General features: G+C 46.1%; 1 protein-coding gene across 3 annotated transcripts in view; it reads left to right on the forward strand.

The window, feature by feature from the left end:
- Positions 1-27,530, forward strand: part of si:ch73-22o12.1 (nectin-2) — a 79,976-nt gene that overhangs the window by 12,353 nt on the left and 40,093 nt on the right. For all 3 annotated transcript variants that reach the window (XM_062399969.1, XM_062399970.1, XM_062399972.1), the window contains exons 2-6: positions 18,012-18,121; positions 18,940-19,189; positions 20,066-20,359; positions 20,503-20,620; positions 21,395-21,543. In XM_062399969.1, the coding sequence (XP_062255953.1) occupies positions 18,012-18,121; positions 18,940-19,189; positions 20,066-20,359; positions 20,503-20,620; positions 21,395-21,543 (921 nt within the window). The remainder of the gene's footprint in view (positions 1-18,011; positions 18,122-18,939; positions 19,190-20,065; positions 20,360-20,502; positions 20,621-21,394; positions 21,544-27,530) is intronic.

The following is a 27,530-nucleotide window of genomic DNA, read 5'->3' on the forward strand; positions in this document are numbered from 1 at the left end:
CTGCCTACTACGCCATTCATCATAATGCCAAGTACAGGTCAACACAGTGAGTCTGCAGCCTGAGATGATACAGAACATGCAGCTTGAAATACTGCAGCAGTTCCTTGGCTGAGGTGATTAAAAATGAAAAAAACAATGGAGCTTCAACTTAAGTTATGTTTCACTTTTACTTTGCTTTTCACATCTCCGTTTGAGCCAATGAACACAGATGCTTCTTCTAATCCTAAACAAATTAGCAGTATCACACGTTTTTTTCTCAGTTTATGTTAACCATATTCACACGGGAAATAACAACACCAGTCATGCACTAGACTGTACAGTACTCGTGCCTTAAGGTTAAATACAGTATGTCTCCGAAGAAGAAGTGCCAAACGGTTGATACATCCTTCCTCCTTTGTGATGTTTTGTCGCTTTTCTTTGTTGCTCAATGAGACAGTAAATTGGACTGTTACTGTTTAGGAAATTGTAGCCTCATAATGAAAAAATTGAAAATCCTGCTTCCAGGGTTATTTAACCTGATATTGATGGGGATGTATGTGGTGTTGTATTGGTAAAGTGAATGACTGATAAATCGAGGCATAGATTGGTGTAGAAAGTCCATAATGGCAGAATTGACACTCGGAGAGGATCTGCAGCGATCATGTGAATTGGCAAGAGGAAGAGGCAAGTGCAGGCCATGCTTTTAGAGGCAAATGTATGTTGGCAGTAGCTTAAGGGAGAAAAAGAGTGAGAGCGTGATGGCAGGAGGAGGGAAGCCTGTTACCAAGCGATCAGTGGCAGTAATGAGACACAGGTGCAGCTCATGGAACCACATCCTCGATCAGACAAGAAGAGGAGGAGGCTGGAAAGTAGTCAAAGGTACTGTAGCACTACAAGACGCTTCTCTTTGATAGAACATTATCACTTATTAGCATGCACACCCTCATAGGAGTTGTCGAAAATTCACCCGAAAACAGTCGGCACCCCTGGGATGTGTCATTACTCTGGGCGGCCAAGCTTTTTCTGACTCTCCACTCATTTGCATCTATTTTCAGCGCCTCGTTAGAAAAATCATAAGTGCACCACATTAAAAACAAGCATGAAATGCAGCCAAACAATAGGACTAATTCTGGGTCTTTGCTTGTTGTTCATCATCTCTGATCGTTTCATTTATACTCGGCTTTTCAAACATATGCTAATGAACAAGGAACCTGGAGAAGTCGCTGCTTTGCAAACGCTGCAACCGATGTCAGGACTCGATTGTTAATGAACTTATATTTGGATTCCCCTCGCAAAAAACAGGGAAATGTTGGATTAGTTAGAAAAGCTGCTTGGAAAACTGGCGTGTGGAAGGGATCCAATGAGGAAAAAGATTAAGGAGGGCCGAGGGGAGAACGTAAGGTGACAGATTGAGATAGGGGAGAGAGAGGGGAACAGTGGGCACAAGCTGCACAGGAAAAGGTGTTAAGACAGTGTCAGGGCTTCTGCATCAGAGGGGAGTGAGCAGCAGATACAAACTCCCTGCCGCAGGCAAGGTGGGGTGACTGCTGCTGCTGCTGCTGCTCAACTTGTTTTTCTCCACCAACTTTTGAGAACAGTAACAAGCACGAACCAGATGGAAAGTTCAGAAAGTAAAGGAAGAATCCCCACAGCACGTGTGTGCGGGCGTGCACGACGTCGAGAGAGAGAGAGACAGAGAAGGGGAGGAGTGGTCCAGAGCAGGTGCAAGTCAGCATGTGCATGTGGGTGCATGGTTTGTTTGAATGTCGGACATCAGAGGGACTGAGAGAAGGGCCTTTGTGTGCAGCCAATACCAAGTGAGTAAATATTTTCGAAAGTGCATGCTGCGTTGGTAGATTGTTCTTTTAGGCAGCAGGGGTAGGCAGGGGAGGAGGGGGGAGATAAGAGAGGAGGAGACGGCGAGCTACAGGAAACTGTGAAGCTGCAGCTATGTTTATTCCAGCAAGCAGAGACGAGAACACAAGCTGCGCTTTGTCCCGTGCCCGGGCCTAACTAATGTTAGAGCTCGCTGTGAGACCTCGGATAGACGCTAGCATAAAACTGCTTTGCTCTTTCCCCTTCATTTGCTGCCAAATGACATGGCCCTCCTCTGCTGCGGGGTTGCCCTCGCTGCCAGTGGCCGCTATCATGAATGAACAATGTGCACTTCTCAGGGCCCGCACCTCCACTCAGGGTGCCTCTCCACCCGCTGGAGGTGTGTACACCACAGGAAACGAGGCCGGGCACAAGATGATATTCACACGGAGGCAGGGTGGTTACAGCGGTGTCTTGTCTCCTACCGTGGGAATGCGGTGCGAGTGAGAGCGAACACGCCGAACACGTATGCCACGGTGTGACCTTCACGCTGCCCCAGTTGCGTTGGGTGTAGTTTTTTTTTTTTTAGCTATTGTGTTAGAACCGACGGGCCCGGTGGGGGATGAGGAATAAGAGGGGTCATTCATTCATCTCACACACACACCCTGAGCACATGCACCCACACCTCCCTCACAGGCCTTTCATCTTCACCCTCACAGGCTTCTCTTGTTCTGTCAGTCTCGCTGAAGAGAAAGACGGGAGAAAGAAGGGGATAGAGATGGAGGAAGGATGTCAGGGAAAGGGTTGAGAAAAGAGCTGGGTGAACGCGAGAGAAAGAGAAAGAAAAAACAGAAAAACGACAAGTGATTTAAGGTTTCCTGTTCCCTGCAAAGCCCTTTACCAACACTGCCCCACCCCTTCTCCGTCACCTCCAGTAACAGGTTGCAGGAGCTGCCTCTGCTTCCGCGCACTTTGTTTTTCCCCTCCGTCCATCTCTTTAATTGTATCCTTCTCATCTCATCTCACCCCCCCTTCCCCTTCCTGCTCTTCCTCTCTTCCTCTGTCCATCCCTCGTTCTCCCCTGGGCTTGCCTCAGTGGGTCGGTTCCAGTCTGTCTGTTTGCTGATGACTCCACTTGGAGCAGATGTGATGCTCAGCAGCTGTTGCTCTGCGGCTCACCCCACCCACCACCACCACCACCCTCTCATATCTCTCTCTGCCTCCCCTCCGATGTTTCGTATGTTCTCATTTATCGACGTGTCTTTCTGTTCTCTTTCAAAAGCCGCTGTCTTCACCGGGAATTGGCGAGTTTAGTTCTATTCTCAGATCTCTTGTCTTCCCCCGACCAGCCTCCCCGATTCGCCGCACTCTCCGGCCTCCCTCACGCAGTTGTTAACGTTCAAAACACATTAATTTTTGTCATAAGAAATATGTCTGGAGTTTGTGTACTTTTCTGCCACACTGCAATCATGTGTAACAAATTCCGGCCATTGATGGCAGCCTTTCAGAGGGCAGACGGAGGGTATTGTGCCTCCATAAATCTGGCAACGCGACAGAAATGCGAATGATTGTGTGTTCGTCAGTGCAAGTGTGCGATTGTGTTGTTGTTTATCCTCACAGGCACACTGTGTTGTTCAAAGCCATGCAGGCCCAGAGCTGTGAATGCTATGTACAAAGACGAAATGTGACTTGGACACTTGAAGAATGATTAAGTGGGTTTTATTTGCGCTAACTCCCATCAGTGGCCCGCGCTCCTTCTCGTTAGAGTGCTTAGTGGCTCGCTCTCTGTGCTCATTTGCTCTCTCGCCCTGCCTCCGTCGGCTGGTGAGCGGAGCATCCTCTGACAGGTGCCCTCTCGTCTCAGATTAGAGGAGAGGAGGGTGAGGAGTCGGAGTAGTGGTGGGCGAGTTCACGTCATTTTGATGACTTCAGTCTGGAGAAATCTGTTTCTGGACAGACGTGCGGTTGTGTCTGTGTGGCAGTGCTCAAGAGCCAGCCTGTGCATAAGCGTGTGTGTGTGTGTGTGTCACATCTGTAATTGGTTGCCACCGCTGCGCTCACAGCTCGGCCTCTGATCTTGTGGAAATCTGGGATCAGCGTGGCAGATCCGCCTGCTAATCAGCACTCAGGGCCACGCACAGGGAACGTCAACCTGTGCTCTGCTCTGAAAGCTGGAATATCACCGCGCCTGGGATTTAATCACACCAGAAATCCCTTAATGGGAAACGTTATGTGCAGTCTAATTTAAGGATGTTGAGATAAAACTTGGCGGTGAGTGTGTGTTTGGTTGTGACAGCGACGGTGTTTGTGTGCGTCCTGTGTGCACGAGTGAAACGCTGATAAGCAATATCGAGCGCCACTTTGCCCCAGCCCTCTCGGATGATAAGATTAGAACAAGGCCAGATCAGTGGTGGCTCTCTTTGCACTTTACCCTCTCTGTGACCAGTGAGTATTCATGGTGGCATACGGCACAGCGTCATTGGGGAAATTCATAAGAGGGATTCATCACTCGTTCCTGGTTCCCCTTTGAGGACTGCGCTAATTAGCCGGCGTCTGTGATTAGCTGGCTTGTGTTTGATCTCCTTCACTCCTCTCCCTCTGTGTCGCAAAGGCTGTCTGGCTGTGCCGCAATTTCGATGCGAGTTTCACCAAACACACACACACACACACACACACACACACGGTTCTAGGAAAACAGACACACAAATATGTACGCAGTGGCAGATTCTTCCCTGCCTTTCGGAGACACTGCAGGTGGCCTCAGAGAGTATCATACACCAGCAGACAAACACAAACACACATGAGCTGTGGCGCTCTAACCAAAGCATCCGGCACTTCAGTAGAACGAGTACAGCTGTTAATATTTCACTAGTGCATACCAAGAACTATGTTTACTTTCACTTGGAGAGAGGCTCAGCCTGTCATTGAAATTCCCCTGAATAACCAGATGCTGCACTGCTCACTAAAGCAACACTGGGTGTGGGCGGATGGCTGAGGAGTGGATTTACTTAAGTTAACCCCGAGTGATTACAGCTGAAGATGGGCGAATTATGAATGTAATAAAATTTGTTCGAATCCCCCTGTGCTCCCCTTATTGCGTTAGGTCTCAATAGCAAAGCACAGTAGGGGAGATTCATGCTGCGTTTAATATGACACAAATAGGAGCAATTCTTTGGTGCGTGACAGAGCACTGTCTAATTACACAGAGGCAGATATTGAAGGGCCCGTCTGTCCTTGAAGCTGGTCAGTGGAGCATGGCAGGGCCATCCCTTGTCTCTTCATACCCCATCTATCTAGCCCTCCCTTCCCAATTCTCTATCTGTCACTCTGCCTTAAGGGGGGAGATGGTAAACAAAGACGGCTCCAACCCAATGTAATGACGACCTGACAGGGGACGGCTCCAGCATCTTGTGTGTGTGTTATATAAAGCGTCCCTCCTTATGATCTCTAGGCAGTGGCTTCAATCTTCTGAGAGTCCGATCAATCGTAGCATCATTGTGCCATTACAGGCTAAAACCAGGATTCAGACTGTTATCGATGGGGAAACTCGATCCACAGCAATTCGCTGGTCAGAATGATAAAAGCAAAACAGTTTATCAACATTATTAACATCTAGCAGAAGCCGATGCTTGGTTGTTTTTCAGGGTTTGCCTTCATGATGTATGCCTCCTCATTTACATCCTGATGTCCTGATATTTGTATTATTTTTAGGGTTCAAAATCTCATCATTACGCCCGATCCATTGCTGTGAATCCTCTGGATATACTTCTAATCTATTCTCGTATGGAGTCGTTCAGACATTCTCTGGCTGGTAGGAAAAGCTCAGGAGACTCTCCTGAGCGACTGTGGATATTTGTGTTCTCACATACAGCCCCTCTGCAAATTTCAGGAGAATATCTCCAGTTCGGTGCAGGTTGATACTCGAGTAGTCCGTTCGTCCAGTAGTTGATGCACCATAACAATTTGCCCATGGATTGTTTTTTATTTGAGATTCTCATTCAGTTACCTCCTTGTGTTACAGATGTATTCTGTTTATTTTTCCTGACTGACAGACAGCGGAGGGTTTCTTTTGAATGCTATGGGCTGGTCGACGTCTTGACATTAGCGGATGCTGAGATGTAGTTCTTTTTTTAATCAATACTGCATTGTTGTCTCGCCTTCAGGACACAGAACAGAATCATGATTGTCCTGTGTTTCGGTCCAGTGGAGCATTGTTGAAGTCCATCCAGTCACACCTAACAATTTTTATTATTGATTCACCTGTTGATTATTTATTTCAATAGTGAAAACAGCCTCAAGCCAAAAGGTATTGCAATATCTGTCACAATAACAGTTCAAAACACAAATATATTAGATTTATAATGATAGATATCACAGAAATTAAACACCTTACATTGTAGAAGCCAGAATCTGCAGCATTTGAGATATTTTTGCTTGAAATATAATTGAGAGCATTAAAATAGTGGATTTTTATTACAATACAATATTATACAGGGTGAGGGATTTGAATTAATTTACATATTAGTCCATGTTTTCAGTTAATTTGGTCACAGTAATGTTTCAATGTAGACAAGAAAGAGCATCTTCAATGCAAACTTATCAGTGCAGGTGTCGTTAGTCACATTAAACAATCTTTTATGGCTTTTCATGACCTTCTGGTTTTATCTGTAGGTTACATGGCTTATCGTTGAACGAGAGAAGAAAGCCTGTAGTGCAGTGTTCACACCTTTTTTTCCTTTTTTTAAAAGGTTTATTGAAATACAGCCTTTCTTAGCCACAGCGCTGTGGTGATGCTGGAGAATGTTGTTAATTGGAATGAAACACGGCTTCTCGGATTACTGTGTGACCAGCCAATTGTAGGAAAGATGGTGCACACGCTGAGTCTCTTAAATTAGGAGCCTTTTTACTCTGCTGTCATGGGGTGTTACCTGCTTTTTAAAAAATAATTTCCCCTCCGTCTTTCATCTCCTCTGGCTATATGGTTTAATTATTTATAATGTCCTTTCAGATATTTTGATTATGTAGTTTATGTGTGTGGTTTGGCACAGGTAGCTTCTTAGAGATTATTAAAGTTTTGCGTTGTGCTGTATATCTCCAGACTTCCTTAGAGACGTCTTTGTTTATTGCTTTACTCCGACTGTGGTGACGCAAGGCAGCCGCTCACGTTTTTGTATTTTACTTAACGGACTGACTTGAGAGAAAACATCAGGTTACGTGACCTGCCTCCTGTTGGTCTCTCTCCTTGAGCCGTACATCTGTCCGGCTTTTTAGTTGTTCATTCATCAATCTATTCATCAGCATCAAAACAATACACCATGTTCCCGAGGCAAGTTGTCATAGTGACTGCCCTTCACAGAATGATGAAAGTAAATCTCAACATTCTGTACCAAAGGACGAAATGGAGCAGAGGGGCGGCGGAGAGCATCCCTGAGCAGTAACTCCTGATTCGACTCTGCTGTTTATTGCCTTCGCCAAAGAGGTTAGGATTTCTCCCCTGGCAGTTTGCTGGTTTGTGTTCTTTGATTACAGACATTACACAAAAACCGCACGACAGATTTCCATGAAACTTGATGGAAACGTGCGGTTTGGGCCAGTAGATCCGCATCAGGAGGTGGAACCAGGTTTATTTATTTATTTATTTTTTAACTTTTCCACTGATTTGTCAGAATGATTCATGGGTTTTGATGGAAACAATCAGGCATGTGTAGGGGACGGACATTTATGAAATGTGTGGTATTTGGTAAACAACAGCCAGATGCTAGCAGGTGTTTGTGTGTTGTTGGTGGTCAATGACCTTCTTGTTACTGTTTTCTGTTGCACCCAATAGAGACTACAGTCCTCTCTTCTGTTTTCCTTTCTGGCTCCGCTTCATCGCCTCCCTCCTCAGTATCACCTTTCCTCCTCCTGCCGTTGCGAACACATGACAGAAGGCATGTGTTGGAAGTGCAGAGTTTCCTCTTACCTGCCTCCTTATTGAGACTGGAAGACAATGCACTGTTCACCTCCGCCCTCGCAGCTCCCGGCAGGCGCGCGGGAAGCAAACTCCAACGCAAACACAGCAGCTGTTGTTATACACAAAGCCTTGTTACCGGCTGTTTAATTGCTTCAGTTATCTGTTGTCCTCCACCCCTATAGTTTTGTTCAGCCTACTTGCCTGGTGTTTGCTGATTGTTGCCATCTCCCCCCCTCATCGCAACGCTCATTTGTCTTTATGCAAAAATGCTGAAGATGATTCATGTCGTAATTGTATTTTTCAAGATGCATGTAGATGAATCGGTTATCCATATCTCTGACATTTCAGCTGCAATGCCTAAGTAGCATGAGTCATAATCATAATAAATCAGATATTTTTCCTGTTTTGTTAATAATACTTTTGAAGGAATAGACACACCCAACTTTTTATTTCCTTGTAGGTGTCGTGTTCTGGAACCAATCTCCTCCCGCCCTCTCTAATCTGTCCCTGCAGACCTCCCCTCTGATCCCTCCCATCAGTTATTCTATCCAGTCGGTTATTACTGTGTGTTGTGATGGACACACTCATCAGTTTATCATAATATTGGTCCACTCCTCCTTGTTTGTTTGCCTGACCTTCTGTCTTCCATATGTCTGGCATTGATTTGGTAACATGCTGTGTGATCCTCCTGACAGACTCACTGTGCTCACAGCCGTCGCCCTCATATCACAGCACTACATTTTAATCCCTTAATGTGGGCTTTAAATTGGATTGGTCTCTCACCCCCTAAACTCTGAATGAGCGGCGAGGCGACAGCGTTGTCAACCAATGGGCTCATCAGCAATGAGCTGAGTGACACGGTGGGAAGAGCAGCTCGGGGAAGGGGAGCCCTCCCCAAGGTGATGGAAAGGTGAACGCTGGCGAGAGAAGCCGCGCTGGAAACGCAGCTGTGTTTGAGTCTGGGGGGGGGTTGTCATGGAATTCCTCTCACTTTACCAGGCGGCTCGGTGTTTAATTCGGGGGAAGGATCACACCCAGCCGGAAATATCCTCTCTGACACCTCGGTAGACTCGCACATCCAAGTGTTGCTGGGGAGTCAAAAATAGGACGCATAATCACATTATGTTGACAACTGACACACTGGGAGATGAATGTATACACACAAAATGATGGGTGAAGACATGGACGGACAAACAGGAGGACTACCCTGGACGTCTGCTGATGGAACCTGGTGCTTTTCACCAGCTGTACACTTGTGATGAGGCTTCATCCTTTTAAATCATGGCCATTTCTGAAGTGAGATGCTGCCTGCTGATGTACACACGCACACATGCACACACAATCAGTGTCTGAAGGATTTCTTTGGCCTTGCTTGTTGCTAGACCTGTTAAAGAGGTGCAAGTCCTCAACATGCAGAATATGGAGATGCTTCCCATCGAGATATTTCATAGACACTGACTCCTAACCTGTCTGAATTTTTTTTTCTTCCACCCTCAGATTTACATTTTGTGCTTGTGCGCAGACTAACCCCTCCGTCTCCATGGTCACCCAAAAGTAGAATCTAATATCTCACGCAGGGCTAAAATAACATGCCCGGTACAATTACCAAGAGGAGCCGTGGCACACAGGGCCGGAATGAAGAAGTCAGACAGAAAAAGAACTAGCAGTCGAGAAAAAAAAGAAAAAAGTAGTCAAGGAATAGCAGAATGAGCTCGGGGGATGAAAGGGATTTATTCCAAAATGAAAAGACAGGACAGGGCTATGTCACAGAGGGGGGAAATAAAGAGAAAGTGAGCGATGCCGAGAGAAGGCGAAGAGCGGTGGAGGTAGGATGATGTGCAGTGCCCGAGCCCGGGAGCCGCAGGGGAGCCGGGTGTCTGTCAGCCATCCAACCAGTAAGTTATTCAGTCACTTATTCAGTGGGTTGGAGCGATGGCAGGAGCAAGGCAGTATGGAAGCAGCAGTTATTTGTTTTGGCTCAGGAGAGCTTTGTCCTCTCCGGCCACAGTAAACTGCCTCTTGAAAAGCGAGACGTTCCTGGCCCTTACAGGCCCGGCTCCAGATCCAAACACGCAGTACCGTCAAATCGCACTTGTGCCTTATGGCCTCGATCATTTCCTTGCTGTGTCTTATGCTTTCCACACCGACTGCTTCACACAGTTGCTGCGTTCCCTCATGTTTCACTCCATGTCGTTCGTTATTGCCGTGTTTACTTTCACCATCTCTCTCCTTCCCCTCATTCGCTCTCTTTCTTCACCCTCTCCTGGGTCAGGTACAGTGTAGATGTTGGTGTCTATCAATAATGAAGTGACGAGAGGAGGAGGAGGAGGAGGAGAGCACACTGCTTTCGTTCTTAGCCGGGAATGAATTATTCACCCGGTGGAGAAGAGCACCTCTCTACCCAGTGTGCGCGAGCTAGTGTGTGTTTCTTCGACGGCCTGTCTAAATGTGGTTACGCTTTACCTAGCAGCTGTACACATGTGGACGCGTTATGTCTTACCATGACCACACACTCACAAACCGTTTTTTAACTCAGTTTTATCTCCCATGTATGGTGCTCCCTCAGCGTGGCAGATGCTAAATCATTGAGCGTGTTGTGTATGTTGTCTGGTTGTAGGTTTCATCCTGTTGCGAGGTGTGATACGCTGCAGTAACCAGAGTGTGTTTTTTTTCCAATTCGATTCAGACAAACATGGATTTTGTTTCCGACCGGTTTGACCAGTGAGCTTGTAAGACTGGTTTTCGTATGTACATAAGTGAGAACGGAAACTGGAGAATGAGAGAGAGAGGTCCATGGAGAGATAAATGCATAGCACTTGTAAAGGTAATTTCATGTCAGGGCTCCTGCAGTTTAATGGCTGGAAGATCCCATTGTGCATTTTTCTACTTTGCCAGTATCCTCCTACTCTGGAACTCATGCATAGTGTATGGACTTATTCTCACGGCAGGACAGAGGTCATGACCCAGGTCTGGATGCAGGAGGCTGTGGCACATATGGAGAGTAAAACTTTTTTGTAAATTAAAGCTTTTCAAAAACATTCCCGCTGGGTCTTTTTTGATTAAGGAGATGCTCTTAATTGAATTGGCAAATGCGTATATTTGCAAATGATATTTGCCGGAGTCCTAGGGCTTGTTTGTTATAAACAGGCAATGAACTAAGAATATGCATCAGTATACAGATGCATGTGTATACACGCACACACACATTTGCAAAACACACACACCTCCCTGTGCAGATTTATCCTCCAGCTGTTCGTTTCTCCTCGCCACTTTGAAGCCTGTTCGTGTCTCCCTGTGTCCCTCCTTCCAAACTCCTTTTTCTCCTCCGCTCCCCTTCTGTTGCATTTCATGCGTTTCGTTCTCCTGCCTGTGTGTCTATCCCCCTTCTCTTTCCACACTTGTCTTCAGAGTCGGTTATCATATATTTCATCACGTCGCTGTGAACACGGTGAATTGTAGCTCTCCCTTCTTCTGCCACCTTTATTTCTTCATCTCCTGTTGCATCACAGGAGTTTTTTTACCTGCCTTCTCCTGCACGCAACCTCCCTGTAACACCCACCACTGGTGTCTTTGTTAGGTTTCCCAGTAAATTAAACATCTATGTGGCTTCTTAGGTGAAGATCTCATGCAGAAGCTTTGAAGTCTTTCAAGTGTGCAGACCTCGGTGCTTTTGACTCCGTTGCTCCGGCGAGTGAAGATCGCAGCATGAATGGATTATAATAGAATGTCATTGGAGAAGTCCATAATGCACAGTGGCTGTTTCTAAATCTAGCATGGGCTATCGATTAGCCCATATAGAGAGTCCAGTGGAAAGGTCAATGTGAAGACAACACATCTCAAGTCTTCATTTCCTAGTTTTATTCTTGGCTTGTCAAACTGCCTCGCCTGTCAAAGCTAAGCTGCATTCCCACTCCACTCCCTGCATACCAAAGTAACCACATCTGAATGTGTGTATACGTGCGCAGTGTATGCACGTTCGCCGTAGGAGTGTGTGGCTCAATATGTGTGTGTGTGCGTGTGTGCATCTGTGTGTGTGAAGGTCATAGGAACCGGTGCTGAAACAGTGTCAGGTAACTGCAGCAGCAGCAGCAGCAGGTTCAGGTTGGTGCTGTTCCAGACTCCGGCTGATAACAGCTCTTAGTGCAGAGCAGCAGCAGTTGGACATGACACGCAGCCACAGCAGTGTCACTGCAATTGTTTAGATACAATAATAGAAATGTTAAATTAAGACTGACCTCAAGGCTTCCAGGCTTTGACTGTTGTCCAGGTAATCAACGTCCAAATCAGTATTCAAATGTTGCAGTTTGATTTAAATGTTTTAATTATTCTTTTAAATGCATTAAAACCCTAATAGCGCATGAAATAAGAAATTGTAACCAACCTTTTCCACCATGAATCAAAATAAAGTATTATTAGTTATTCTCAGACAAGTGCGTTTAATCTTAGTAAAAGTTTTGTGCGTGCCACCTCTGGATCAGTTACGCGATTACGTGAGGGGCTCACAAGCTACAGCTACGCTAATACGATGTTGAAAGTCAACCGTCTGGAACAACTTCCAAATGTTTCTAATGACAAAGTAAACTTCTCTGAGTTTGGCACATCGACCAAAAACTTTCAATGGTTCCGTCGTTTTGCAGCAACTAAAATGCGGCGAACTCGCGTGTTTCCCACACGCTGTGAATCGGGCAGTGATGGAGCACCCAATCATCATCCCACCACAGGTCAGGTGGTGTGCGTTGAAAGTCATCGCTAAGACGCCTCTGAGTGGTGCAGTACGAGACGGCCCGACCCTCAGGGACGAATTCACTGTGCACAGGCCTGTGACAATTACAGTTGCATCAGTCACACAAAACTGCAATATTACAGCATCAGGAGTGATAAAGGGAACAGTGTTCAAGATTTAGTGTGAAGCAAAAAGCTGTTGCTCTCCAGGAGGGATTATCAGGTTAGCTATAAAAGATTGCACACTCGCATTTTTTTTTCGTTACATGGGCTCTGTGTACCAGGACAAAGGATTTAAAACTATTATGAGGGTGAAATCCTTACCTTGAGCTTCAATTGTCGAGTGTTAATAACCATATTAACTGAACAGAAGGGAAATTGTTGCCCCGTCACTGTCCTACTTCACTGTTGAAAAATAGGAGCTTTGTATAAAAAGATGTGAGTCACACACCTGGGGTGAGCAGCCTCGAAGAAAATGTCCTCAAACACCCTTAAAGCTGAAAGTCAGCACAATCTCACTTATTGTTTCATTTAAACTCAATTTAGTACAGATACACACAAACTGCACTGCACAAAACTCCAACTCCAGTAATGGTTGCGGAATTGGATTGGTTTGTGCGTCTAATGTGTCCAAGAAAGAAAAGACACTTTCATTCAGAAATCACCGGCATTCAAGGCCAGTCCATTCCACATACAGAACATGCTGTTATAACGTGAGTCAATGAATCATCTGATGGATCGTCCGTTGCCTTTTTATATTCAATTGAATTTTATTTTCAATTTGATTTGTACAGTGCCAAATCATAAATATTATCTCAAGGCACTTTACATAGAAGCTACACAGCCAGAAATCCATAGACAGTGCAGCACATCTGGAAAAGAAAATTGCTGTTTAATCCTGGTGAAGCTGATACACTTTAAAGACATGGTGTGGGATCGATGCGTAGATTTACACACCGAAGTATCAGAGGCGTTTCCGATGCTGGTGTCGGTATCAGAACATCTCTAATTTCAACATGCAGGCTCTTGTTTATTAGCGGATCAATGGTGACAGTGACGGTGTTGATGACACAGACATTCATTGGATCCTGCAGTCCACGGCACCGCAGCATGATCATCTGTCCATATGAACAACTCTACAGTTAGGAGGGATAATCCTTTTAAAAACGGAATCTTATGATGTTGAATAAAGCTTAAAGATAATTAATTCCTGTGCGTCAACCCAAAGAGGATTTAAGTTACTTACATTATCTTTTCTCAGGACTGCAGCAGTGTTCATTTACAGACTTTCACTTTTCGTATTGGGGAATCTTTCTAAAATATCTCCTCCGGTATCAGGAAAACTAATTTCATCGCTTTACAAGTGTTACGCTCGTGTCCAAAACTCCAGCACGTCAAGTCATCAAGTCTGAAAGGTGGAGTGGGACTCATTGTTATTCCCCCACTAGGAAAAACTGATAATGTTTGAGGAAGGTGGAGGCAGATTTCATCAGGACGGAGTGGCGACGCTCAGTCCCTCTCTGTGTGCTGCCTGTATCCAAGCTATTATTCTTCAGGAGTGGAGAGGGGTGGTCACAACAATAACAACAACAAGACGGTAATGGAAATGGTGAAATTCGCACAGACTTGGAAGAATAATGACAGTGCAGAATGCTTATTGAGACAGCCACGTACTGGAAAGGCCAAAGCAAAACACACCCACATCTTTTCCTCCTATCTCATCAAAAACACACACGCACACACACACACACACACACACAATGGACTGCTGGGAAGCAATCTCCAGGAACATGGGGAATCGGGAGGCTTCATTCTAGCCCACCTGACAGTGCACCGCCTCTAGCCTGATGAAAAGGCAGAGTCAGTGAGCTCTGAAGGCCGTTAGATATTTTAGGTGATGGCCTGCTCTCCGTGTCCCCCTGACGCACTTTTCCCGCACTGTAGCGGGGGATCAGGCAGAGGACATGAACGCCATTAGGCGTCAGAGTCAGCGAGGCAGGCAGACAGGCTGATAAGCGCATGTTCGTTTTATAAGCCACGGCTGGCTCAAATGGGCTGTAGAGGAAAATTAGGATTTTGAATGTTTTTTTTTTAATTTTTTTTACTTGCTCTCTCCTCTTTCTTTCTCACTCCCTCTCTCTCCCTCTCTCTCTCCCATGCTCATTCACGCCTTTTTGTCTCTCTCTGTCTCGATTCACAACCACGGTGTTTCTCACAAGGTCAGGTGTGGAGACTACCCTGCCTGCTGCTGCTCCGCACCACGCGCTCTTCCCCTCAGCCGCCTGTGCTCGCTCTGATTCTCTCTACCTATGCCACCCTTCCCCCCCACTCACACCTCTCCATTTTTAGTTTCTCCATCGCTTCTTTTTTTTCCCACCCACTTCCTCTCTCGCTTTTATTTCCCCTCTTCTCTTCTCTTTTGTCCCTCAGCTGTCTCCTGTTAACGTTGTTTATAGCTCACACTGTCTCCCTTACCAAGATCCTCCTCCTCTCCTCTTCTCTCACCACTTTCTCTTTTTTGCTCCCTCTTTCATCCTCTATTCCTTGCACTGCGTTCTCTTCACACCCTTTCATCCCCACTTTTCCTTGCACTTCACCCACCCCCTCCTCCACGATCATCCTCCATCACTTTGGCATTCCCAGGCTGTCTCCTGTCATTCTCCTCCTTTCATGCTTCCATCCTCCCCAGCACACTTCCTCTCCTTCCTCTCCTTCCTTCCTTCCTTCCCCCCTTCCTTTCTGAATCATTTTCCCTCTTCACAGACTAATGGTAGGAAATATGGAAATGTCAGCGTGACCAGGCAAGGGATCAGAGAGGACTGTGCAGGGCTGTCGCAGTGCTATCAGCTTGTGTGTGTGTGTGTGTGTGTGTGTGTGTGCGCACATCTTGTGGATGTTAAAGACATGATGATAGATGACATGACTGAGGATGGTGACATTTGACTACTTGAGGATGTTAAAGAGGGCACTTATGTGTGCATACATTTGTTGTTGTGTCTTTGGTTCGGTGGCGTTTCCTGTGTGTGTCACCTGCAGGCAGCGGCGCTACTGTAAAGTAGAGCAGGGGCGACACGAGGCTTCTGTTCTCACTCTCTTCCCCTCCAACCCTCTCTTTCTCTCCCTCTGTCTTTCTCCCTCCCTCTCTCCGTCGTGCCTCCTTTCTTCTCACTTTTACCCTTGAACCGTCTTCTGTCTCTAATTCCCTCAGTTCCCGACTCTCTCCAACTCCCGTCTTGCTCTCTTCCGTTTAATGTGAACAATGCTCTCTCAATATTTATACTGACAATTGCCATTTCAAATGCAACAATGCTGTCGTGTCAGTGTATGTGCATGCAGACGTCCACACGGACCCTCCTGCCATTTTAATATCATGGAGTCTCTGAGTTTACAGAGCTGGGTCTGGGGACTGTGATGGAGGACGGGGGGGCATGCACGTCTTTGTGTGTCTTGTGTGTAATATTCATTTCCCTGGGGCTGTATGGAGTCTCATAAGGCCAGCCTCTCTCTCATCGGAGCTCTGGCAGGAGTTGACCTGTGTTGCTCTGCTCTTATTGCCTCAGAATGACAGACAACCGGGCCCGGCTCGACTCTGACCCCACATCATGTTCGGATGCAACAGCTGTGCATGTGTGCTGCTTGTGTGTGTGAATTTGCACACACGTGAAATGGAGCAGAGTAAATTCAGTGCTGCTTTGTGACATGACATATCAGGCCAACTCTTTCCATTAACCGGATTCAAGGGTTTTAGTAAACCATTATTTCTCCCTCTACTTAAATTCAGGTCCCAATCCCAAAGGTAATTTCTTCAGATGAATTCATGTGGACTGACAGGTAACTAGTAGAGTGACTTGCTCCGTCACAGTCTCCTTAAAAACAACACGTCCACATTTTTATATGGATCCGAAGCATTAACACACTAAATGTGCCTGACCCCCTTTTACATCAAGATTATTTTCTGGGGAATCAACAATTATTGCAAAACATCCTTTCTTGCAAAGTTAAAGTACAAAATAATCCTTGATCCACCCCCTCATCCATATCCACACCAAAACTAAATGGGATATTCCCTGACCCACACTACATCCTCCAACCATGTTTCATGGTAATTGGCCCCATAGTCTGTGTAATCCTGCTAAATAAAAGACGGACAAACGAAATGAAAACATAACCAGCAAGGAGCTTTACCATAAAGTCATAATGAGTTTATGAATATGTGAGAGCACGTGATTCATTAGTTTAGTTGCACAGATATGCTACATTTATGGAGGCCAAGAGAGATAGTGAGTGAGCTGTGTCTGTTTCAGCCCCACAAGGCTCTCTGCTGCTCCCACAGGCTGCTCCGCGGTTGTCCAGAGGTTCCTCTGTGGCTACAAGGCGGTTGTTCTGTGGTTGTAAATTGGGCTGGTCCTGGGAGAACTGGTGTTATTCTAGGAAAGGCTTGTTTTTCCTCCATTTGCCCACTCAAGTCTTTCGCTCATTCCTCTTCTTCCTCTGTATTGATATCTCAGATCTCCCCAGAGAACAGAAGGTGTGATGTTTATTGCTCGTCAAAAGAGAGACAGCGCTGCCCTTTCCTCTTATCTCCTAGCCTATGGGTTTCGTGTGGGTGTGTGTAATTGTGTGTGTGTGTGTGTGTGTGTGTGTATTCCACCAGCCCTGTGGATCACATTAGTTTCAACACAAACAGCTTTGGCTCAGCACAAACTGGTGGAACTAGTTTCTCCAGTAATTGTTTGTCTTCAGGGGAAGTAGTTTCATTGGTACTGGTGTATGTGTGTAGCCTGCTGGTAAACATATTGTGAACACACACACACACACACACACACACACACACACACACACACACACACACACACACACACACACACACATCAGGTCCCGCTGCAGACATTTGAAGTTATACAGGTAATCCACTCTTACTTAAAACCAGGACCATCTCGCCGCCATACACTGATGCACGCTTACTCATACAAGTAATTACATTTTCACACAGAGCTGGATTACACACACCTACATACACACACACGCACAGACACACGCACACAAACACACATTCACACAGAAAGATGTCGTTCTAAATCTCCCTCGCTCTATATGTGTCCCACACACCCACTGACACAACACACCAAAAGAAGCATATTTATTTTGACTCTTAGCAGTTACACAGGAATGTGTTGGCGCAGCAAATGGCAGGCTACAGAAAAACGTAACCAATCCTGATGATTTATGACCTGTGAGCAAAAAAGAACTGTCTACCCTCTGTTTTTTTTTTACCCAGCACAAATCCCCTTCTTATTTTCTCTCAGCCCCTCCGTCCACACACACACGCACAGTCATGGAGAGATACCAGACTCCTGGCCTACTTACCTGGGTTCACTAATGCTGTCCTCTGTTGTACCAGACACTTCCACACTGTCCTCATTTATCATCAGGCCGCTTTGTACCAGTGCAATTTCTCAGCTCTGCTTTCTCTTGTCTCTTCTCTTAGTTTGTAAATGAAGGAAACCAGAGACATTACTGACTGTGTCTTTTTCCCCTCTAGGAGCGGCAGGTCAGCGAGTGAAGGTGGAGGCGGAGGTGTTGTCGTATCCTGGCCAGACGGTGAACCTGCGCTGTGCCTTCACTGATGCCACTGGGATTCAGCTCACAATGGTGAGGTTTCCACTGCCAGGATGCAGTTTTTCACTTTGGATTTTATCACTTCTTTATGCCAAACCTAAAACGGCACTTGTGGAATGAAACGGCAATAAAAATGTCACTTTCTCTGCTGACTTGACATGAAATAATTTGCTGAAATTGCTCTGGATTCCAATTTGCCTTCACAAGTGAAAGGACAAGGCCGTAAAGCGAACACACTTTAATATCTGCCAAAACAAACGGGTCTTTTCCTGTAAAGTATTTGGCCATTATGCATCGCTCTAATTCGGCAGGTGTGTGAAACCACAGTCAAAATTGAAATAAAATTATAATACACATCCATGTGCTTTGTTTATTTTGCACATTAAACATTAATCTAACAAATCATAGCACGCCGAAATAATCCTAAGGCAGTAATAGGTTTTTATCACATTTGGGCTTAATGTTTTATTTCTCCAAACAAACAATACTAAGCTTCATTTTGCTTCAGGGGATTAAATATGGTAATGGAAACACTTCTTAGTCGCATCTCAATGAAGTGGGAAGTGCACAACTCTACTCAAATGCACACAGGGCAGCTGAGAGAGAGAGAGAGGGAGTTAAAGAGCGTCTCTCCCTCTGAAACACTCGCATACATATTCATACCCGCTCCACTTATTTGATTGTAATGCTGTTTACACTGCCCTGTGGAGTTCACTGCAAAAAAATGCGGATGTCTGAAACGCTTTTCATTTATCCATTTATCAATCCAACGATAAACGAGGCCCGTTGTTCTTCAGCGTCACGGCACGCGTGCTCCATGCGTCTGACCCTGCGCCTGCTCCGCTCCACAGGTTACTTGGATCTACGAGTCGAAGGAGGGCGAGAGGATCAACATCGCCGTGTTTCACCCCAACTTTGCTCCCAACTACCCCGAATCGCCCATGAAGGGCAGGGTCAGCTTCTCACCCAGCCCCCCGAATCTGGCCAGCCCTTCCATCCAGATCAGCGAAGTGAGGATGACGGATGAGGGGAGGTACATCTGTGAATATGCCACCTACCCAATTGGCAACGAGCAGGGCATCACCTATCTGGTCATGCTGGGTAGGTCACATACATAATCTTCATGCTGTATGAATAAATGCAAAGAACCATATGGCTATCCCTCTCTGTCTGTCTCTCTCTAACTCTCTCCCTCCCCCAAAGGTAGTTTGCAGGTTAAAAGCATGTCCAGCTCGGCTTAATTGCTGTTTTAAGTGGTATTGTCAGATCAATTGTGTTCTTGTTAATGCAATGGAACCGTTGGTCTAACCTTGGCCCGGCACCAGTGCCTCTGCTCCTCTCTCTTGTCCCTCCAACGCATCATGCCTCCCTGCCTTCCCTCAGGCTCTGTATTGATCTGGCTGCTTGTCATGCCTGCTGTCAGCTTCTGTCCTCCCTGCTCTCCTCTGAACCCACACCAGTATCGCAGAGGGCAGTCGAGCAGGTACGAGGAATGAGATGGAGCGGAGGGGATGGAGGCCTGACAGCGCGTGTAGCGATGTCGAAATTTGTGTATGGAGATGCTCTGGACCAGTCAGTTGTTGTTTATCAATGGGGACAAAGAGGGAGTAGATTAAAGAGATGGGGGGAGGGAAAGTGAAATCATATTTAGGGTTTGGGTGTGTTTGCTGTGGTGCTCATAATTGTTTGTCAGTTTAGGCTGCGGAGAGAGAAACGATGGAGTAGGGAGAGAAAGGGGTGGGTGGGGGGGGAGACGGGATGACAGGATGTTTGGAGATTGAGCTTTTGGATTTGCTTTAGCCAGACTGGTGACTCAAATTGTTTATCGATAATGGTTGCACATTATCTTTTCCCTCAGCTGTCTTATTTCCATTTTATCTATCTCTACATCCCTTAATCTTCTCTCTGCCACTCTCTGTGACCCCTTCTGTCTCTCCATCCACCATCCATCCGTCCTCACATCAATCCGTCCATCAGCTAAGCCTCAGAACTCGGCCTCCATCGTGACAGTGGAGGCGGGCACTAAGCCGGTGGTGGTGGCGCGCTGCGAGTCCGTAGATGGCCGACCCGCTTCCCAGATCTCCTGGGTGACCACGGCCAACGGCAATGGGACGTCGGTGTCGAAAGATGGCACGGACAACACGGTGACGATGATCAGCGAGTACATCATGGTTCCCAAGGCCGCAGACAACGGGAAGGACATCAGTTGTGTCGTGAACCACCGGACACAGGTTAAAGCAGAGAGCTTCCCGCTGAAGCTTGCAGTCCAATGTAAGAGACCCCACACCCACATCCAGCAGCCATTATTTCCTTCGCTGTGCGCACTCTAACATTATTTCAAACCTTTTAGGTGACTAATTGAACTCATTGACATTTTTTTCCTCCCTCCTGCCATTCACCTCTCCGTCCCTCAGACCCCCCTAAGGTGACAATCGAGGGTTATGACAATAATTGGTACATGGGTCGTACAAACGTGGTGCTCACCTGCCAAGCTTCCGCCAACCCCATTCCGATCTCTGTGCTGTGGAAGACGTGAGTATCCGCACAGCCTGGAATCTATATTGTGTCCTCATGATCGTTCTCGTTTTACCACGTTCTCTGGCTTTCTCTTGTTTCTTTTCTCTTGTCCTTCCTTTGTTGCCCTTCATTCTCAGGTCTAAAGTGCTCACAGAGCTGTAATCAGCGATTTTATTAACGCCATTTCTACCCTGTGCTCTGATTATGGAGATAGCCGTATAATTTATCATAATGGACTCTGTGACTTTAGATTTAACCCACGCATAATGATCATCACATTACAAGTCTCTCTCCCCATTTTCAGTATTATTAGCTAGAAAAAATAATATTATAATAATAATAACTTCACTCATCTAAACAAGGTTACAAAGTGCATCAAACCAATGGGTAAAAATGAAAGGTATTCAATTTTGAGCGCATTCTAAGTTCGAGACCAACAAATAAAAAATTCATCACATGTTAAAAATCCTTTCCTGTCAAACACGTTTATAATCCCTCCCATTCTGAAGTTCCAGTTTTTAACTGGAAGCGATTTTGGCCTGGATCCAGCAGTTTACAATTTCCTGCTGTCTCTGTTGTGTTTTCCTCCACTGAGTGATAATGGATTGGCTTTTGAGGAATGGAGGAAACTGAATTTGATGACCGAGCACAATACAACACATTTCTGTAAACGTCCATTCCGTCTAAAAGCTCTCATTCTGCTGGAAGCTAGACTGACCACAAGCCAATTCTCAGTCTATTTTCTCCTTTTTCTTCTTCCTCATGGCACCAATACTCCCGCGGCTGCAGGATGTCAGGAGTGATGCCAGACACGGTGCAGATCACTGACAACAAGCTGAAGGTGCTCAAGGTGGACGAGGCTGTCAACACAACTTTTGTCTGCGAGGTCAAGAACCGCATTGGGACCACGAGGGATCAGATCACAGCCAACGTCCGAGGTGAGTCAAGGGGGCACAAAAAAGCACACGACAGGAAAAAAGTTATTAAAAACATTTAGAAATTAACTTTCAATGCTACATATCGAAAGTAGCAGTCACAAAAATGATTAGTAACTGGACTTCTTTGATATGGTGAATAGTAGAGATGTTCTGATACCAACACCAGCATCCGCCTCAGTTACTGCCAAAAATGCTGGGTTGGGCATCAGCGAGTATGTTAACTATTTACCGACGCGATACCAGGTCATTAAAGTATGTTGGTTTAAAGTACATAATGGTTTCTAGTATGTAACACCATAGCCAGACCTAGCTAGAATACCAGCAATTTGGAAATATTTCACGGTGGAAAGTCTCACAAGTTAAATGGTGACAAGCCATGTGAAAGATCACTTCCATACCGGTTTAGTAGCCTACAGCTGTTTAAGCATGTCATTTATATAAGATATTGTTTGTATTAATTGCACTAGTATCAGATCTGTACTCGCTATCGGCTGAAACACGTAGTGTGTAACCAATGGTGTCCGAACGTCTCTAGTGACTTGTGGTCAAAACGCATTACAGCCAAACCACAGTCCAATTCACACAAGCTGCAAATGTCCAGATGAATTGTAAATGCTATAGATTATGCTCAGTAAATGTGTCAGTGAAGCCGTGGAACGGATCAGAAGTGAAATGAGAAACACACTTGCGGCTCACTTGGGTCTTGTTCATCATCTGAACTGTCACCTGGGTTGTATATGAAAACTCATATATCCTCTGTGCTGATGAAGTGGAACCAAGTGCACTTCCATCACACATGCTACACATTTCCTGCTGTGCTCTGCTCTCGTGTCTTTCCCCAGGGGTACACATGTTCCACCTCACATGTCACATGATCTCCATCGCACACACAAACTTACACACACACACAAACACACTCTGCTGAGGACTGTCTTGGGTGTTGGGACTGTTAAGTGTAGGGCTAGAGGGTCCAGCTGCTCTGTCCACGTGGTGTTTAGTGCGTATGTCTGTCAGAGAGTAAGTGTGTAAGCGTCTGCCCTTTTGTATTTTCCCCTTCAACTTTTCACCTGACTTCCTCTGAGTCGTACTAAGACTGCATGTCGTTTTCTTTCTGTGTGTCTTCACATGCACTCTCTAACACTGTATTATCAAAGTTGCTATGGCTCGGCAATACCCAAGGTCTGTCTATCCTCTTTTCTCACATAATAAGGCGTTTTTACAAAGCCACATTTTTAGTCGTAGTTCACATTGTGAGAGAAGATCCTTCTCGCTCCTTTTTGCTTCTCTCCCTTATTTCTAAAACGAGTGAGAGAGCAGTTTGTTCCCCCCTCAAGTCATGATCAAAAACAGCGACTGAGCAGCTTCTCAGCAGTATCCTTGGCCATCACTAATGACAGCCGAGACTAAAGCAAAGCAAATGAGCAGTGTTCATTAGCGTCAATGTCTCGAAGATAAGTCTGCAATCAGTAAGTGATGTGTTTTACTCACGACACTGACTTAAAAATCAAGTGGATGTAAGTGCTGCCTTGGGTTTATCCGTGAGTAGACCTGCGCTGACGCAGTGTGTGTGTGTGGGTGTGTGTGACGTGTGTATATGTCTTGTATCTTTTTTCCATAAAAGTTAGAGGGTATGTGCAGTTTTTTTTAAACGTGGGCAAACCTTCTAAAAAAAGGCGATAGACTCATTCCCATTGCCACTGGAGGAGTTTGCATTTCAGCGTCATGTGCACGGAGTCACTCTCATATCGTTGTCTCCCCAAATAAGTAGGTTTGCTCGGTGTTGCATCTCTATAGCTAATTATCGAGCCGATTTAAACCTGTGTTTACCAGGAGTGAATCCCGATTTAAATCCATTTACTTGGCAGACAAATGGCAGATTTTGGGAAAGGGTCTATTGAGTGAAACTATCCAGGATTGGAGATACAAATAGACTCCTGGTCAACAGGGGTCACTCCTTCATGCCATACAAAATACATTCCTCTTCCACTTTTTTCACTTCAGAGAAGTTATTTCTTGCTGACTTGGGGCAAACCCGCCCATCATGGGGAAAAGTGCATATCTCTGGTGGCTACATTTTAAGAGCCACTCAGCTCCTCCTTGCCCTAATTTTCATCCCTTTTTTTCTTGTCTTCTTGCTCAGTCCCTCCTTTTCCCCAGTTTTTTTCCTCCTTTTCCCCATCTCTTTTCAAGTCCCTTGGCTCCTCATGGTGCCACAGCATGCGTCACCACTCTCTGGGGGCCACAGTGTAATACTGCAAAGTAGCGTGGCTGGCTCCTTTAGCACAAAAGATGCCACCAACCCCTGCTGCGTATTACAAGCAAACAAGCAGGGAAGATCCAGGGAGCAGAGGGAAGGGGATGCAGGCCGCTGCTTTTAGACAAAAAGCAGGCAAACGTGCACCAGGATAAGTTGGTGCCAGCATGTCTTCAGACTCGAGCGAAGGGAGGGAGCAAAGCCGTGAGTGAGGGAGGGAGGGATGGAGGGAGAGAGCGGATGCTGACGGCATTTAAAAAACTCCCATGGGTATCTTGTGCCGTTGCAACCTATCTCCACTACTACTGGCCTCCACTATCTCTCAGCCTAGCGTGTGTGTCCGTCTGTCTCCAAGCCTCTCAGAGCGGATCAGTCACCCATTGCTGCTTCAGCTCCTGGCTCACTCCACCATCCCTTCCTCTCTCACTCTGTCTTTACATTTGCACTCCTCTCCCATTCTTCGTCCCACTTTCTTCTTTTTTTCTTCTTTTTTCCCTCTCTCCTCTTCTTCTGGTAGTTCTTCCCACAGTTTCCTTGTCGTGTCATCTCCCTCCTCCATCTGGTCTTGTTCTCTCGCAGCCGACCACCTCTTCCCTCCTTCCCACTCCTCTCTTACTCACAGGCAGAGGGGGAGGATAAGATGTGAGCTAAATTCGCAGGCAGTTAAGAGGTGAGCGAGGCAACCGGCGAGTGTTACACGGACGGGGTGTTAGTAGAAGATGGAGAGTACGTAAAGCGAGAGAGTGAGTCAGTTTAGGTTTAACAGAATCGAAAGAGAGCGTAATAGTCGAAACGGAGCGAGAGAAAGATGTGGAATGACGCCAGATGGAAGATAACGCGAATGCGTGTAGACAAACAGGGCTAAGAAGGGCCGACAGGCGTGAAATGGCCAGCACCTGCTCCATAGCAGGTCCGCCAATCCCCTCTACCCCACAGCTGCATGACACACACAGATTCCATGCACTAGTGTGTGTGTGTGTGTGTTTGCCAGTGTCCTCTGCCCTCAGTCTTGTCCCGTGCACCGGGAGGCAGAGAGGGGGAGATGGATGTCCTCTCCTCTCCTTGCCTCTCCTCCTCTCATCTTCGATCCTGCTGCTTAGTCACACACAGATATATCTTAACCTGCTCCCCCCTTCTCTTTCCTTCGATTTATCTCCCTCTATCTCTTTCCGTTGCATCTCTCCTCCTCTCAGTTAGCATATGCTCCCTCCTCATCCTCCTTATCTCTCCCAGGTTGTCTTTCAGCCTCCGCAAGTCTGCCGCTGATCTCCCTGCTCAGAGTAGAGACTCCTGCCCCCAGCATTCTCCCTCTCTCCCCTCTCCGACTCATGCTATCTCTCTCTCTCTCTCTATCTCTTTTTCTTTTTCTCTTTCTCTTTCTCTTTCTCTTTCTCTCTCTCTTTCTCTTTCTCTAAGCTCAACTCTTAAATACCAGTGCTCTTTCTTAATCACTGCTTAGTAGTCTCCATCCCTCCGTCCATCCCTCCATTTCAGGCTCCTGTCAGTGGGGTTCTTGTGTGGCTAACCCAGATTCCCCTCAATCTTCTGGCTTGTTTTCCTTCACATCGTTTCTCATAAGGGTTTCTCAGCTGAACCTCAACACATTGAATAGGAATACCCCCAATTGAATCCCCCACATGGTCTGAAGGGCTGTTCAGCTCAACGGAAAATGGATTTTCTCTCAATCCGGTGCATTCTCTCTCATTTAAAGACTCATCCAAGGAGGCAGTTACAGGGCAAGGGGCTCTGACCCTTTCTTCCACTGGGTTTTGGGCGTATGTGTGTGCATGTGTTTGTGTGTGTGCCTGCCTCTGTGTCAGTCAGTGTGTGTCTCCGGCCATGCGAAAACTGCCAGAGAACAGGTCTGATGGAGCCAAGTCTCCCTCCAGCCTACAACTGGGCCCCCTGCCCACCCCTCATTAACACACACACACACACACACAGACACACACACACACACACACACACACTTGCGCACACATACACACAGCTTTGTTCAATAACTTAACATGCTGACACAGAATACTACTAAGCTACGCTCTAGGTGGAGCCTAACCCAGCGTTAGACCCCTGATGACCGTAGTGATGCTCGAGTGTGTGTGAGTGTGTTGGTGTGTTTTTTGGGAGGCTGCAGTACTTGTTACTTCTGCCCCATCTCCCCCATTACTTGCGGTCATTTGGAGCTTACGGTTATGCAGGATGTGACTTCATAAGAAACATGCTTTTTCTTTTATGGCTTCCCCAGTATGGTCTGGGTGTGTTTGGGTAGGGGAGGGTAGGGTGTGTGTGTCTCTGTGTGTGTGTGTGTGTGCGTGTGTGTGTTTGTTTGTGTGTGTAGTTATACATGTTTGTTTTCTTTTCCCCCAGTTATCCACACAGCATGCATATTGAAGCTTTTTCTGCTGGCTCATCCACCAGCCTGTGTTTATGGGATGTCCTTTTTTCACTCAAATAAATTCAACTGGTGCTTTGTTAGGGATGTGTCTGGGTTTGTAGTGGGCCCCCGTGCTGGGAGCCAGGGGTGTCTCCTTTACATCTCGCTCTTGAATCTTTAAGTGTTGTCTCCAGAAGGGTAGAATAAAACATGAATTATCATTCGCAAACCGATTCACCAGCACAAACTCTGAGACACTTAAGAACAGACTGGAACGAGGCATTAAAAATAATTGGGTGGAATTTAGGGAGAATTTGCATTTCATTTTTGGGGTAATTCCCTTTGATGCAATGACAATGGCGGAGCATCATCCGTCTCTGAAGTTTGCAGAGAGATTGTTGGCACGTTGCATGTGCCAGAGCTCTGTGCTGCCCGAGGTGATAATGCATTTCTTGTGTTCCTGTTACAAGTGGACACTGAGGGCTGGCTCTCGCTCTCATGTGTGTGAACAGTGGTGATTAGCGCTGCTTGGGGGAGCGAGAGAGAGAGAAAGTGTCCTGGGAGGCTGGCTGTGGAAATTGAAAGAAAGAGGGAAATGTACCCACATGAAATTATGATTTTTTTCCCCAGGCATATGTTGAAAGTGAAGTGGAGAGGAGGAGGAGGAGGAGAGCAGGGAGAAGTAACATATGACAGAAATACAAATGGCAAGGAAAATGGATTTGGAGTAGACGGAGTGTGTGCAGCAGACAGCTGGTGAAGTGGCGGCAGAGATGGAGAAAGGGGTAGTGGAGGAGAAGAGAGGCAGAAATGAAGAGAAGAGCGGAGTACAGGTGTAGACAGCAGTAGACCACCATTTTCTCTCTTGACAAGAATCTGTGTTACAAGAGTAATTCTGTCAGCTCTCTGTGCATTTAACAAGAGGGGTTGGCTTCTGCTGGATTTCAAATGGGAATGACAATAAAACCGGGCTGTATCGCCACTTTCAAATTTAGGCAGGGATTTCCAAGGCAGCGCCGACTGGTTAATCCTCTGCAGCAGCTCCTGAAGGTGCAGAGAGTGGAAAGGAAAGCTGGATGTTCAGCTTAGCTAAGGGTCCTTGATCCCTTTCAACCATGGACTAAAATTAAAAACTTATTTGCTCACCACCAGCTTCTTTAGTCTCATTGTGCAGCTCGAGCCCGAAGTGAGGAGGAACACCTTGAGATAAAAAACAAACTTTAATGAATATGGTTTTCCAAAAATCGTCCTCAGTCAGGGATTGACTTTTATTTATTGCTTCCAAATATCCCGAAATTAATACGAAAAGAAAATAAAGAAATAATACTATTACATAAAAAACTAAAATATATTATACAG

The sequence above is a fragment of the Platichthys flesus genome, chromosome 11 (assembly GCF_949316205.1).
Source record: "Platichthys flesus chromosome 11, fPlaFle2.1, whole genome shotgun sequence".
In the NCBI taxonomy this organism is placed as follows: Eukaryota; Metazoa; Chordata; class Actinopteri; order Pleuronectiformes; family Pleuronectidae; genus Platichthys; species Platichthys flesus.